The sequence below is a fragment of the Cyrtonyx montezumae genome, unplaced genomic scaffold (genome assembly GCF_038088225.1).
Source record: "Cyrtonyx montezumae isolate F1298 unplaced genomic scaffold, pur_monq_1.0 scaffold_3, whole genome shotgun sequence".
NCBI lineage: Eukaryota > Metazoa > Chordata > Aves > Galliformes > Odontophoridae > Cyrtonyx > Cyrtonyx montezumae.
The window spans coordinates 119168819-119185756 of record NW_027072034.1 but is presented as its reverse complement, the minus strand read 5'-3'; the positions used below and the strand labels follow the sequence as shown (position 1 = coordinate 119185756).

Genomic DNA, 16938 nt, shown 5'->3' with positions numbered 1-16938 from the left:
AAATGCCAAGGAGTGAAAGGCAGTTTCACATCCTATGCTGAAAACAAAGAGATTTTTCATTCTGAGTTCCTTAATCAAAAAAAAAAAAAAAAAAGAAAAACAGCTTGATTTCACATTACTTTGTTATGCTCTGCATGCTTCTTTTAACCTGGATACAGGAACATAACACAATCATATCTATTGTTGTAAGAGTACAGGGAACAGAACACAATAGCTGTGGCAGAGAAGCAGGCTTTGATAATGCAACTAAAAATAAGAGCAAGATTATAAACAAGGAAGCCCAATCACTCTGAGATCTAACAGACAAGTGTGTTATGTCAGACTAAACAAAAAGATTACGGTCCATGGATCATTGATGGTTCCTTTTCTTCTTTCGAACTGACTAGTTTGCACATAACAGTTGTTTCTTATGCCAGGAGTTCAGAATTGGTCTGGACTTATTACTCCCAATGGAAGTGGTAAGAATACAGGTTAAACATACTAAGAAAAACTTCCTAGAGCTTGCTTCCAAAATTATTTTCTCTTTCACGCTGACAGTACTAGATATAAGACTAATCTAGAAGGAAATCAATAGTAATTTTATTATGTGGATTGCAGAAATTATTTTGCATTCTGCAAAATAAGATTCCCCCTCCTCAAACATATCCCAGCTGAGGGGCTTGGATCATAATGACAAAAAATAGATAAAAAGCAATACACTGAATATTGGACAGAATTAATTTAAATTCTCAGAAATACAATAATGACAAGGTTACATGTTTACGCTATACCAAATGATATTGGGTGTTTTTGTGCATTTAATTAATTCATTCTGAGTGTAAAAGAGAAGCAATTACAACAGCTTAGATTTTACAGCAAAGAAATAAATGCATAGGGAAGACAAAATCCTAGTCCAATTAAACATGTTGGAGATTCTTTAGTGGTATGAAACCTTTGACTACAGAAATTACGAGTACACAGGTTAGGGCTAAGTAAGGGATTAGATAATTAATTTATCCCTATCATTTTCACCCTAGAAAATCAGACAACTCTCAAGGGAGACTCCTTGAGGAAGCCTTCCAGCTGTTGTTGGCATTCAGAAATATATGGAAATGGAGGATTATCCTCCAGTTTTTCCTGTATCTTTGTATACAAAAAAAACTGCATTAAATCATGCTAGAACAGTCTGAGCCTCACACATTGTGAGACTTTATTAATAGCTTCAACACATAATTCTCACGTTTATGTTAGAATCCTATCAAAATGAGTAATTTTGGGTGTACGAGGAAGATTTCTGCCTGTCTGAAACAAACCTGAATGAATTAATTATCTTAAGGATGATGGTTACCTTTTTGACTACTTAAATGACTGTATACAAGTCTTTGCATATACTGTAATTCCAAGTAAGTCACTTCCCTTTGAAACAGGAGATGACAACTAGTCAGTGTTAACTGAGCGTACTCAGCGTATCTCTGAACAAAGCAGTATTTCATATATATAGGAATAGAAATGAAAAGTAAAAAATCTAATGAAACTTTGGGTCTTTTAAAATAAACACTAAGTACTGCACAACAGAAAATTCAAGTAAAAGTATTCAGCACAAAAGTAGAATCTTGCATTAGATTACCTTATTTTTATCAAAAGCTAGACATGCCATAAGATCATTGATTATCCTGGTGAGGTTATTAATGATTGAATAGTTGCTTAAAACATCAGACATATTGGAAATATCTGAAAATTTCTGGAGAAGATTATGTAGACTCCTTGAAAATTCAGGCACCATCAAATGCAACCAACAGTGATTAGGCTGTCAGGGGATAAAAAGAAAGACAGAGAGGTAGATTAAATATCAGTCTTTTGCAAAAACTGGTTAAGCAACTCAATGTGCAAAAGTAGATCAGACTGTTCTTTCCAATTTAAATTATCTTGAATGTCTAAATTAAAATTCACTTTCTTTGGTGTCAGCCAACTTTATATCCCTTTTGGTAAAATTTCTATTCTCACTGATTCTGACATATTTATGGTTGTCTGTTAAATGCCATCCCTTCATTAAATTCTTAATGAATGCTAAGCAACGTTCTGTTGAGGATTTGAGCCCAAGGACATACTACTGTGAACACTCTTCTATGCTCTCATTAACCTATATATTTTTTTAAATAACTACTGCTTTAGCAACTTTCCACAGACTTTTTTAAACCACACACAGTTCTCATTTTATTATTGTTACTCTGCATAACTAAGATAACCTCAAAGACCCTCAATTTAAATCTCTTCTGAAGAATGATTCCATAAACATTTTGCTGTAGAAAGTCACATGTACATTTATCCACCTCTAAGTTAGTCAGCTCAGTTAACTCCTCTTAGCATTTTCACCAAAAGGCATTTCTGATAGAAAGGTTTTATATCCAAAAGTCTGTATTTTCCTGAGTTGCTGTCAACATTTTTAATATATTTTTTAACACAGCCTATCAGAAGATCTGCAACATCCGTGCCACTGGAATAGAGTTCAGATCCTTCAACAGACTGTTAAGAAAAATATACCTTTATGCATTAGTCATATTGCAACGTGTGTATGGAAATCTCTTTCCAGTAAATACTGCATTACTGACAGTAAATGCTATGGGAATCTACTCCATAATTCCATATATGCAGTTATTTTATTTCAACTGTTAAAAATGAATTAGGATGATTCGGGCCTGTCAGCTACAAAGATTTTGTCCCTGCAAGCCCTAAGGAAGATGCATGCTCAGTAACACTGAATTAGTTTCTAATACTGTGGCATGTAGGATGGTGATAGCAGCATACGCTGAATCTATGTTTTACAACACATAGAAAGTATTTGATGCTGAATCTGCTTTTACACTTAATCTCTTTTTTGTCTATTTCTTCAGTAAGTCTCTTTCAGTCTTCACTACTGAAGCTGTCTCACACACTGCTAACAATTGAAAACTATTACTGCCTTCATTAATGTATAATTACAACAGCTTAAAAAGTATATTAAAAAAATGGATAGCATTTGGTTGCTTCATTTTTCTTCTTCAAACTTTACAATAGCAGAGGAGAAGAAACAGAATCCAATAAATCAGAGATAGATTATTGAAATATATTCCATTCAAGCAGCATGTGTTGAGCCCTGTCTTGTTACCCTCAGAAATCAGAAAATAAATTTTTCTTTGCTTTGGTGTAGGAACATCAACCTAGTGCTTCTCTGAGCTGCAAACCTACAAACCTTTCTGAGGTTTTGTGGATGTGTGTTCTACAGAGACACAGATAGGCAGAAGCTCTTTGCTTCTTCTAATGTGTAAGGAGGTAAAAAGGCTATTCCAGCAGGGATTCTGCTTTGCTGCTTCTGTGGTTTTGCAAGTGCACAAGAATCCCCTCCAAATGAACTACTCTGCCCCGCAAAACTCTATTTCATGAGAAATTTTAGTTTTCTTTTCAGTAACATCAAGCTGTGCAAGTGTTTGTTTTCTGCGTGCCTACCAAACACAGGGATAGAACTGTTAAACTCAACAACTATGACATTGTTTGCCAAGAAGAAATGGAGGATTAACTCTGATTTTGTGTGTAAATTTGGACCAGCATTTATATCTTGGGCTACATACAAACCTGACTTCCTCTGTTCTTCCAGGTACTCATAACACTTTTCTTTCTTTATTCAAAAGTTTCTCTCTTCCTTTGAATTTGGCCCCTGATGCTGTCGTCTTTGCCTTTTAATCTTCAAGTTAGACTACACACTTCATTCTATTCAAAACTACTTTTAACACCACTCAGATGCATTGAGCTAGTGCATAATGCAACAGCCCTCTATTTAATGGATCAGGTCAGTCTGTTCCTGTTACATGCACTACGCTGGTTTTCCATTTGCTTTGCGTTCACTCTGCCTTCCCACCTTCAGTCATCTACACTCAAAACATGCTACCTTGAGTACATTTCCCACTTTGTGCACACACTGAAGATTGAAGTGTATTGAAAAAAAAAAGAAAAAGAAAAAAAAAACCTGCAGAGAGCTGTTTCAAAAGCTGAACAAAAGACATCTGCCTTATTCAAAGCCATGAATTTCTCAGCTTGCAGGGACCTTTTAGATCCTGGAGCAAAACCTACTTATTCAGCCAGCCTTTGGTGTGGTATGTGTAACATAACCTGAAATCCCCAGAGAGGAATTTGGCAAAGTGGGACGTGAATACCGCTGAATACTTCCTCCTGGGAAGGCACGAGGCCAAGAGCTGTACCTTCCCTCACCACTACTGAATGTGGTGTACGAGCAAAGTGAATATGGAAATCCCAACTCTAAACTTCTCTTCTTCCTATTTAATTCTTGGCTGCTCATTGTAAATGTAAACTAGATCTAAGTTTCTGGATGTGATGTAGCAAGATGAAATGGCATTTAAACTAAAGAAGCAGAAACTGCTTACTGTCAGCCAAAACTGAACCACGGAGGGAGGTAAGAGGCAATGAGAACGACCAGGAGTCTATTGCTCAGGAGGGCTCCCTGGTCTTCTTCATCCACAGTGTAAACACTTCCCAAGAGAGCAGCAGAGAGAACGTCTCCAGCACTGCTTGGCCTACACCAGGTAGTTGCAGTGCCCTCAGCAAGGAGCAGAACCCAGGCTGAGGCTGACCACCACTGAAGGAAGGCTCAGCATAGCAAGCATCCAAATGGCTGGATTTCAAAATGCGCTGCAGCCAGGGGGATGGTTGCCAGACAGCCTTAGTGGGTAATGGTTATTTGCCAAAATTCAATTTTTTTCCCCTAAGTTTTAATTGTATTATTTAATTGTATTATATATGAGCTAGTACAGGGCCACAGCATTTTTTTTTCTGCTTTTTTTTCCTTTAAGGAATAAAGTTTAAGTAATAAACACTCAGTATAATTTCTACTTTCACTGTTTTTTTAATCCTCTCATATTTATTTATTTATTTGTTTATGTGTATGCAGCGACAAACAGAACATCTGCAGTGCATCCTTAAAAGTATTACAAAAATTAAATAAAAAATAAAAATAATTTGATAGATGAAACAATAAGGTAGCACACAAAAGACTGAAGACTAAAAGATTGTAAAGAAGGCAGAAGAAATTTATTTAAAAAGCATCACTATGAATGGGATTATATAGAAAGCATATTTGAATGAAATAATGTCCCTAATTTCCCTTTTTATTTAGTGATTGACACTAACACTTTCTGAACTTGATCTTCTCTTCATTGGCTAGTCCATGTTTGTTGTGCTTTAATGGCGTTTTCACAAGCTTAAACTAGAACGGTACAGTAGAGTATATTGCAAAGTAAAATTAGAAAGAAAGCAGATGTGTAAGAAAGAAAAAAATTTTCCATTGTCACCATAGTTTGATTCCTTTCCAGAGAAAACAGTAAAGCATTGAACATGAAGAAATATTTTTTTTCAAATTCCTACAATTATTAACATTTTAAGTCTTTATACATTCTTGTTTTTTTTAAATGAATAATTGAATGGATATGACAAGAAATAATCATTCTTCAACTGTAACTTACTAAGCCACAGGACTGGCTACAAAATGTTATCATCACTGCTGTTTCCAGTGGGCTTTTTAACTGGGGCTAACATTAAGAGGTTGTACATACCAGACTATCCATCTTTGGGACATATTTAAGGGTTATCAGATAATCATTCGGGAGATTTCCAACCTGCAACAAATAAATGACAAAAAAAGTTATTACTCACTATTCAAATCAAAGAATTTTTCATCACTATGTCTAACAAAATATATAAAATATCAAATACATACTTTAGGTAACATAAACGCAAGCTGCAAAAGCCTGCATACCCATTTTCCTGTGGAATTGCTTCTGACTCTCATTTGCTCAGAAATGAAGTATCTTTCCACCTTTCCCTAATGCTCCCAGGTTTGATCCAACTATTTTCAATACTATCACCTCTCAGCAGAATTAAAGTCAGTGATGTGGTGAGGAGAAGCAATGGTCTGAGGTTATTCATTACAGCAGAAATTCCACTGCATTTCCATCTTTTAATGGCAAGTCTTGAACTGGTTGGAGAATTTACGTGACAATTTGTACTTAACCTGAACCTCTCAAAACAGGCATACCCAGTAGCCTCTGACTAAGCCTTTTCTCATCAAATAACTTAGAACTCAAACAAGTATTTGGACCTAAAGAAATACCTGCCTGCTTTGTGCTCACTGTTGCACCAGGTCAAAAAAAAAAAAACAAAAAAGAAACCACTTAAACACGATTTCAACTTTGAAGCTGAGCCTCCTACTAACAATGAGCAATACAATCACGTCGCAGCAATGTCCTAGGGCAAAGGAGGGCTTCTGCACACAGAAGTTGACACAGTTCTGCTGCTGTGGGAAAGCATCTGGTGTGCTGAAGCAAGGACATAAGTAGAGGAAGGGGTCTTACCGAGCAACACAGCACACACTCCAACAGATGGAATCTAATGCTACTTTGGGATATGCTTGATCATCTGGGGAATATGCCAACTGAGGAGATGAAGTGAGGGAGATGCTGCCATGATCTACAGTCTCTGGAAGGAGCTTTTCCAAAAAGTGCAACAATAATTCATTTCTTAGTGATAAAGCAAATCTCCTTTCATTTTTCTTAGCGACAGCCAGTAGATATTTCTCATCCTTATTTAATATCCATTTAGTCAAAAGATGATAAGGACATTCATAATTTCCTTCTTGAAGCAAAGTCTCCACTTTGTTCAACAAAGCATTCCTACTTCTTTGAGTTAAAGATTATTCTTTTCTTCATAGCTGTTTTTGATTCTGCTGCTATAGCAACAAGCACAGTGATTTTTTCCTTTGTAGCTTTTAGATAATATTTTGTTTGTCACAACAACATGTTTTATTTGTTAATTAAAATTGAGTTTCAATTAAAAGTTAAAACAGCGATTTAAAAATTTCCAGAATCTTGGATGATATTTATGCACAGTCAGTCACTAGCAAATTCCAACCATTTTTTAATTTTATTTTTAAAGTGCATTGAATCATGATCCCTCTGTTCAATGGCCTCTAGCTTCCTCCTACAGCAATAAAAAACAAGATTTATGTAAGTGATCCTCATTAATTCCTCGTTAATAATTTTTATTATGATTATTATTTTTAATGTTATAATCTTGCCTACATAACTCAGCAGAGGCAAAATTGTCTCTAAAATTCTCTGTCAATTTCTATTTACCTGGAGTTTGGGGGAATTGATTCAAGATACCAAAAATAATGAAAATTATTGCAGTGATTTGTTCTTTCTTTAGAGCTTCTTGAAATTGACTGATTTATTCTAAATACTCATCCACTTTTAAAATATTTTTTTCTTGCTCTAAAACCACTCTGACATTGTATCCCGTTAATAGAAAATACAGTTTCTTTACAGCTTCCTTTGCGTGCCTAGAGAAGTAGGATTAGCAGCACTTCAAGCAGCAAAGATACTGAAGATGTTACTGCATGCGCAAAGTTTCCCCTACTCACTCTAGTGGGATTCAGCACTTAGCAATGTCAGCAAAAGTACCATTCTTTAAGAAAGGTCACTGGAAGATTAAATTTGTTCCAAATCAATGAACACTACAAGAACTGATATGCATTATGTATACAATCTACTTTACTGGCATCAGAGCTTGTCAAGCACTTTTTGTGCACATTTAAAAAAAAGGTAACAGCCCAAGAGTTCTTACAGCTCCTCCAACATAGCTAGAGAATGCAGCTCAGCCTCAAAGAGTATTTCCTTGACAGACTGTGAATCAGAAAATATATTTTAGAACTTACTATTAAAAATGAAGACCAGTGAATGGCGAAGCCATCAAATGTAAAGTATATGCCCTGCCTCAAGACAAAACAATTTATTAAAGTTTTATTGATTAAACTCTACATGCCAGATGCTCTGCTGATGGTAAAAGATGGAGCTCAAAGTGAGGGAGTTATATTTGTGTCTAAGCTTGACTTATCAATTTACTCACAGAAAATAACGTAGAGATCCTGATGAAGGAGTGAAGGCCATGTTTGTACTAACACCATACATTTTATATTGTCTTTCTTTTCTGACATGAGTCACATTTTGTTGAAGGACAACCACCAATACTACATCCCAGAACTAAACACTCACTTTTGAAAGTGGAAGCCAAGAGAAAGGACAAATATGGCTGCATTGAGTTTTCCACCTGTGTGAAATGCCAGAAAGTATTCTGCACACTGGCTCTGAACGAGGTGTCTGACAAGAAGATGGCTATGAGTTGCCTGAGCAAAGGGAGATGAAACATGACTGTCTCTTGACACATCCTGAGCTCTGGAATAGTTTTTAGTTCCCATGCTGAAGTCATTAACTACTGTGACAAACCTGGGGCACGGTGACAAACTTGGAGGCAACAAAACACCTGTCTGCATGACCTTACTTGCTTTAGAAAAGGGTAACATTTTTGTTAATTACAGAGAACATCAACCAATAATCTTGGAAAGTAATGTGTAGAACTAAAATAACTCTGCTTTGCAATTAAAGTGCCACAAAAAAGTTCTTTGTCTTAGTGGGTGGCTGTGGTTGCAGAAATCCTAGCAGGCAATTAAAAAAGAAAAAATTATTTCATGATGTGAAGAACAAGAAATCTGGATTTTTGTCTTCAAGTTCATATAAAAGCAGTATTAACTGCAACATTCCCATTTGTAACAAAATCTCAGATGAGGAAAAGTTTGAATGACATGCAGAAGTTTGAATAATTAACACAGCATTGTTAACACTGCATAACCCAAACACACTTTTTCAAATAAGATCATGGTAGCATAAATGGGGAGATAAAAGATTACATTGTGAAAATGGTTTCAGTTCCATAAGCTACTCTTTCAATGCAACAACACAACAGAGGGGAGATGACCTACATCTGAAATGAAGGACTTTGAAAATTTTAAGGAAGCAAGCATACATATAAATATTTTTTATGCACAGATCAAAGATAAAGCCATTAAAGTAAATATTACCATTTGAGACTGTCAATGATTTATTTTTTATTCAGAGGCATACAATCAAAAAAGCATAATTTTGGCTAGCATTTCTACCTCTCATTTCTCTCTTCCTCATTCCCCTTTTCCTACTCTTAAGTACCTCTGTATTCCTTCTCTGTGTTCTCAGCTTTTTTTTTTCTGCAGAGGCTTCTGCTTTCTTTTTATCATCTCTGCAAGTGACTGTACCACATCTGCTAATGAAGCAGTTAATAAAATTTCTATCACTTGGCTTAAGACAGCATGTTAACGATTTCCATTCACACTTTTTACAGCCATAGTGGCAGATTATCTGCGGAATAACAACAATGGATCCTTTTCTTGTAAACCTTTCTCTCAGTAGAGTTTTATTCATTTAAAAATAAGTTTATGCTGAAGTCCAAATTTAGAGCAAAGATGCAATGTGAAATTAAAGTATTTGAAATGACATTTAAAACAAGTTTGGTTGATAAATGTTGACTACTGATCAGACTTCAAAATTCAAAACAAAAACATGCTTCAGAAAACTAGATCATTTAGATTTTATGTGATTGATTTATGTGATTTGTTTAGTAGGTATCTTAAACTGTGTTAATGTATGGACCCAAAACGCATTGGTATATTCTATACATGCTGGATAGCTCAATTAAAATTCTACTTATATTTAGTCTTGATATTCATATTTAACGAACATATATTATACACTGAGCAGCTTCTTAATTCTTGTGCAAAAGCACAATTACAGCAACAGAGAACCATAGTTTTCTGCTGACTTACTATGCTGAAAAGAACAATAGGGGTAAGATTTACTGACAGATGCTGCAATTATCGTTTCATAATTGCAGCATCTTGAACATTTGTTCAAGTATCATGTATTTCCTTCAGACATCTTCAGTAAAAAAAAAAGAGGCAGGAGTTCAAGTGATTAGTGATAAAGAAGGAATACTCTCAAAATACCTTCACTCTCTATAGGTATGAAACACTATTCTTTTAAAGTTCTTCCTATTTAATAAATAAATACATAAATTAAAAGAGTATGAATTCTTCTCTGCTTCATAAAACAGTTCTACTATTGACACCTTCTTCATACCACAAAATTGCATTATGAAGATTTTAATAGATGTAATCTGACAGAAAATACTACAAATAATTTTTGTCTGTTCTTAAGCTACTTATGTCCCAGAAACTTTAATTTTATTGAATCATCTTCTTTTTTTATTCTAGTTTTTGCTAAGACTCCAGTAAGGTGCTAGAGAAAATTCAGTTTAACACCTCTGAAAACAAGTTACATACATATGTCCACATTACTGTTCAACATAAAGTTGAATAGATTAATGACCTATTTTCAGGCAACTGCACTATTCCTCACTAGTGTAAGTTCAGCAGAATTGCCTGACTTATATTCACAGCAAGTATTGAGTGAGGTATATACCTCTCATGTTCCTAAAATACAACAGTGTAACTGAACACAGCTGCAGCTGTGCTCAGGGGTTTTCTATCAGCCTACAGAGCTATGTGTCTAGTTTTGCAGTACCAGCTCTTTTGTTACCTAAATCAGTACTACACATTCCTATAAGGTTAATATCCCTTCAGGATCAAGACACCTTCTGTTGGACTCCATATGCTATTTCATGGAGTCAAGTCCAGCCCCACAAACTTTACAGTAATTATAGCAGAAAACCAAGATCCAAATAAATAGGTTGGATCAAGCTGCAAGCAATAGAGTTTGGTAGAGAATTGTGGCATCAAAACGATGCTAACTGTAGAAAAAATGCAGTAGAGGGAACACAGAACAGAGAAGGAAGATGAAAAAAGACATGGATTTGTGCCACAAATAGTTTAAGTATGAGATATGAAGAGTATGAGAATCTATCTACAGCTCATCAAGGAGTCCCCTTCCTGTAGCCTGAAACAGCTTAATAGAGAGCAAGCAAATATTGAAGAGATACTACAAGAAGGCAAAGCCAGAATGCGTTAAGACCTCACAGCCTGTGTTAATACAGCTTTTAATCAACTGTAATCAACAAAAAAAAAATCAAACAAAAGAAGAACAGCTTGAAGGAAGTGAGTAGAAGATCACAGCAGCAAAATGAACAGACAGAAGGAAAAAGTTATAAAGGCTGAAGTCCAAAAGGACTTTTCAGTAGATTGGATTTTAACTCACAAATGACCTAGGAAAGGTGTATTTGTATGGATTAAGGTCTATCCTGTTAGGACAGGAAAAAAGAGCGAAGGCATTTAAAGCATACTTAAATAAGGGTCTGTAAAATGCTGAGAGCCAAAATAGACACACTTATTATACACCTGAATTCCTGGAGAGAGATGGTGATATTCCTAAAGAATGAGGAAAAAAAGTCCAGGAAAGGATAACATTCTGGGGGGAAATGAAGAGCTCAGTGAATTTGAGTTGATTTTTGAGCACTTATGATGAGACAGAAGGAAGAAAGGCCAGTATCCTAAGGTAAATGATGAGACCTGTGGCTTGCTTCTGAACAGTAAATTACACAACTACTGGACTAGACAAATGACTGTAAACAAGATAGTCTAAAGAACATGTTGGTGCGGCCAAGAATGAAGCCTTTAGAAATGCCTGCCATATCGCTCACAGCAAGTGTGATAAAGATCTACTAAAAGCCTATGTATAACAGTATCACAATAACTAAGGGTAATAACTTTACATATAACATTAGCTTCTGTGAAATCCCCAGTTCATGCTGGGAAATCCTACAGTTTGTTCTCTGTGTGGAAGGGGAAGAAATTTATGTATGACGCTGGCACAGATTTTTTGGACTGGTGAAGAAATAAGATCCAGAAAGACCAATAAAGAACCCGGACAACCATGGAGGTTATACTTAATTTTGAAAATCTAAATCTTCAGAACAACATTTCCCGATTCAATCAACATATTTTTTCAAAATACAGAAGTGGCAAATATCTATAGAATTTTACAATATTACAAAGTAATTTACAACAGTCATAACCTCTGCCTGATCTAAATTCTTCAGCAATAATGATGGATTCCATATTGTATATGCTAAGGATATATTCTATATTGCATAAAAAAGACATAAATGTAAAACAAATAGTCCTTGGAATCCTGTTTCAAAGTGTATTGCTATCCATTCACTCTAAAAACAGTATTTCCTTTTAATTAATCAAAATAGGCTGATGTAGTTAAAAAAAACAAAACAACAACAAAAAAAAAAGCAGAAATGTTGCTGTTATCTGTGAGTGGTCTAGTCCATGTATTAGAATAAACTACTTCTACCAAATGTAAGCTTCTCTGTTGAGCAAGCCAAGCTAGTACCAAGGTTAGGATTTTGTTTTTAAGTAATTAAGGAATTTCTTCACAGCATACACACAGTGGTTTTATGTAGATATTTCCCAGAGACTAATGGAAATGGAAGGTTGCAAGGTGAAAGTAAAATATCACTCAGAAATTCTGGTGGAAATTGTGACCATTGTGATGAAACTTGTATGAGATAGCAATGATATTATATCAGAAATTTCAAAGCAAAGTTGTACCAAATAAAGTTTTAACAGCATTAGGAATAACTGTGTGCTTTTTAGTCAAATAATGTGTCTAGTCAGCATTCTCTGCTAGTTTCTTCTTTCTATTATGAAACCGACATGTAATGGTATTTTGTTTCGAAAGTGTTTTTTATATTCTTTAACCTGTATATATTGTGCCTGCTTTTCAGCCTTGGCATTCTCTGCATCTGTCTACTACTTCTCTCACCCAACACCTTTGAACATGCTAGTTAAGTTTCACCCAAATTTTGCATTCAGTGGGGGAGATATGGAAGTTATATGAGTAAGTCAGAAGAAGGACAGTTCAGCATCCACACCATGGAGAGGCAGAGGAGCTCAGCCCCATCCCAATCTGCTCAGACTTGGCAGAAGCAAAAGAGCAGTGTGAGCCACAGTCATCAGCCATTTTCTTCCAGGACATGCAGCATACATTCACCAAAACTAGGTGAACTCCTTCCTAGCCCAACTAAAAGGGGATATGATATAAACCTGTCAGGAGCGCAGCACATTGCTCAGCTCTGCATCATGCCCAGGGGTCATGGGACAACTAGATACAAGGATGCATGTGAAGAGAGGTGAGGGGACATGGAGGAGGGTGGGGTATGGAAACAGAGCATTGCAGGGATGTGTGCAAGAACTGCAGCTGCTAGATGAGACAGGAGGAAGATGTAGGAATATGATATGGGAAACCGTAGTCAAAACAAAAAATAACTTGATTTTTGTGGTATTAGGTTTATATTTTACCTCAAAAGGAAAGTGTGATTGTTCAAGCTGCATGCAATTTTTTTCTCTCTTTATTTTTACATTCTTGAAGTTTAAATTGCTCTAAAGGGAAAGTTTAAGCATGTGTTCTGGAGATACATAGTTAACACAAAGTTACTGCCAATCATGTCCCTGACAATTTCACCAGCCCTCAGAGGAGTTTTGTTGTTCTGTAGTGCTTTCAAAAGTTTTGAATCAAAGCTTAATGCTCTTTCAAGAGATGAAATATTATTTTGAATAAACATGCCAATACTTCAGACTTATGCCTAAAGCAACTAATGTGAAGCACTAAACATTTGACAAAGGCTGTGGAAGACTCCTAGAGATTTGCACTATGTGCCAATGCATATAATGACACTCAAAGGAAACAAGTTAGGAACACAGCACTGGAAACAAATGTGAGGGACTCTAAATTTAATGTCTGATAGCATAAACTCCAGTCTTGCAACTGTTTCTCCACAACAAAGCCCTAATTTTCAGCTGAAGACAATATGTAAATGCAGGTATGCTTTTTAAGCATTCATTGCATATTATTTCTTAAAAACTTCTGTGTTAGATCCTGCAGTACTTTAAGTAAGAATAATCAGTGCCTTCTGTAGAGTTAAACCCAACTGAATTCACACGCAGTTTTTCTGGCAAATGCATTGTTCAACTAAGTTACATTCAAAATGTACTTAAATTAGTTTGATTCTCATAAGAAATTGTCAGTGTTGTTCAATCATTATGGCCAACCTGCTACAAAGATAACAAATCATATTATTTTTTAGATATGATATGAATTTCTCATAAACCTAACGTAAAGACTTCTGGTTTATTTTCATATGATTTGCCACCGTTCTGCTCCTCACAAATCAGCAAAATAAAGACAGTAATCTTTCATCTGCATTGGAAACCAGCTGTTCCTAGGGGATGCTTGAGGAAATCAAGACATTTGATGGTCTTGACATGCAAGTTTGGAGGCAAAAAAACACATGCATCTACTTCAACTTGGTCAAAGAAGTCATCTGTTCAGTGAACTCTGAAGTTATTCTCTTCAAAGAAGTCTTTTGTTTTGATAAAGTGACAGATGTTAACTGATATATATACATTTAAGCATTCCCCTGATTCTAACCTAAATTTGTTAACTTTCTTTAAAAATCTAAACACCATTATCCCATGATTATCATATAACATAAGAATAATTTTAAATAACAGTCACTTACCAATTTTGCAATGTCATTTACATCATCTGTCACTGGATTCCCGCAGGAACTCTGGGCTTTGACAAGAGGATTAAGTAGGAGTAGTTGAAGACAAAAGCAAGTGATAATCCAAGTCTGTATTTAATAAAAAGAAATGAAAAAAATGAGCAATCTCCATATATGAAATAAAAAGACTGTAGTAATTTTTTCATATATGAAGTCTAGATGCAACAATACTTTTTAGCTTTAATAAGCATGTACTTGTACTGTAGCATGGCAAGGGTCTCTACAAATGCATTTAGTTGATCGGTTCTGGAAGAAGTACGTTCAGAGTAATAATGGAAATCCTGGTATTGAGGCATCAGATTGCTTGCAGGGAATCTTTCTGGACTTAACTGCCTAGGTAAGCTTCAGCAAAGTTAACAGATTTCAAACAAGAGTTAAACTTTGCTATATTCTTCATCATTAACATAAATCTAACTAAATGCTTGTCTTTCATCTGATTAGGTATTTGATAAACCTGTGCCTCTAACGTGATAATGGATGATAAGGAAAAAAAATGATAACAGATCACAGCAAGATTAAAGGTCAAAGTTTATAATCACAGCCATTACATTTTCATACTTAAATTGTAGGGAAAACCACAGCTGGACTCTGCCCAAACACCAAGATCTCAAGCAGCAAAACGACAGGTGACATGCCCTGGCCTATCGGGAACAGCAGCTTGGCTTTGGCACTATTATCCCACACTAAATCCTATTAGGAAGAGCAAAGTAATGCTCACAGGCTTGTGAGATTCAGCCAGAACACTAGATAACTGGAGCTAGTGATGCACCTGGGTATCTCCTTGGCTACATCTCCTGAACTTCCTTGCCTTCTGCTTTTCCTTTTGCTTTGCTGGTTTTCCACAGAGCCCTGTGCCAAGTTTAAGCTGTAGATCTTTATTTCCAGAATGTTAAAGCATTTAAGTTATGGATAATCAAAAGTTGCCTCAAGCTACATAGCTACTTGTGCCAGCTGACTGAAACTGTCAGCAAGAAGTGATGATCATGTACATTTACTGCAAGTAGGGAATTTGCCTGTGCAAGCTCTCAGGCTTCCATGAGGGCAGGACTGGGACCAGTATTTGCTTCTGCACGAACCATGATATACCTCAGGCCAGTCTGCTCTCTGGGTCTGGTAGAAGACCCACTACCTTCAGCCTGGCCTTCAGACGGTACCTCACTCCTCAGTTTAAAACCAAAGCAAATCAAACAGCACGGTTGAAGCTCTCTAGGAAAGCAGAGAGAGAAAATTACAGACTTAAAAGATCAAATATCACCAGAGTAAGCTGGAGGGTCTGAGGAAGCTTGAAGATTATGATCACTTAGGAGCTATGTGAACATGAGGGAACTTTAGGGGTAATTTACACAGAGCCATTAAATGATAAGGAAATCTCTCTCCTCTCTCTTAAATTTTACATATATCTGATGTCTCAAGTAAATCTTGTCATTTGTTTTATTAGATTATGGCTTCCTGACTCATTTAGGCAAAACTTCAGTGTGGGCTGCTGCTGGAAAAGACAGTTGGTCCTCTCGTCTTCTCCTCTCCCACACTAGCAATGGTGAGACAGCTGCACCAGCCCTATCAGGCAGTCAGCTGCTGTCCCTGTTCTCCTGCACTAACCTTCAGGTAGGCCAGCTTTCTGACAGTCTGTTCTACTGTTACTACCCAAGTAGAGAAACAGCAGAAATGCTGGTTATATTTGTACAAATCACTATGAGAATATATTGGAAGTCAAGTGAAAATATATACTTAATACTCTTGCAAAACTACTATATATTACACAATATAAAGCTTTGCAATTATACATATATAAACTATCCAAGCTCTCAGGAGGTGCTATGAAGCAGTTCCAGACTCTGTGTCTATTCCTGGCATTCTGATGAAAGGGTAGTGAGACCTGGAACATCAGGGCCAGGTTCTGCTGATTTTCCTCTTCTTGAGTAATTTGGCCAGGCACACTGTGTTTATAACTGCTCTGTGTTTTGCATGTAGCAGCAATAGGCTGTCTCTGAAAGGACCTTGGAGATCTTGCAAAGTTACTGTGTAAGAACATAAATCTTAGAGAGTCTAGCTTTAAGTGGTCAAGGAAACATCTCTTCATAGAAACCACAGAGCACAGAGTCAGAGAAAAAACTGAAGGTGACCTCAGTTAAGAGACTATTTTCCCACTGCAATTTTTAAAAGGAAAAAAAAATGTTATAAGACAAGCAGTTTCTGTTTTCATGTAAAACATATATTCTTTTATCTTCAGAGTTAAACAGTCACTAAAAGTTACACTCGTTGAGTATTAGGAGAGTTTCTCATAGGTGTTCCTTGGAGATAAAATTCATGCCAGTAATCACTAGCTTCTTTATTTTGTTCCTCAAAACTAAGCAATAATTAAAGGAAGATGAATTTTGTTCTATGATTTGTGTCAGTGTCATAGGACAGAATTCAACCTAGCAATCTAAAAATCAGAAAAGCTACAAAACTCATTCATTG

General features: G+C 36.0%; 1 protein-coding gene across 2 annotated transcripts in view; it reads right to left on the bottom strand.

The window, feature by feature from the left end:
* KITLG (KIT ligand) overlaps nt 1-16938 on the bottom strand; it is a 54126-nt gene that overhangs the window by 14001 nt on the left and 23187 nt on the right. For both annotated transcript variants that reach the window (XM_065743206.1, XM_065743207.1), the window contains exons 2-4: nt 14434-14547; nt 5580-5642; nt 1607-1786 (exon numbers count right to left, since the gene is read on the bottom strand). In XM_065743206.1, the coding sequence (XP_065599278.1) occupies nt 1607-1786; nt 5580-5642; nt 14434-14547 (357 nt within the window). The remainder of the gene's footprint in view (nt 1-1606; nt 1787-5579; nt 5643-14433; nt 14548-16938) is intronic.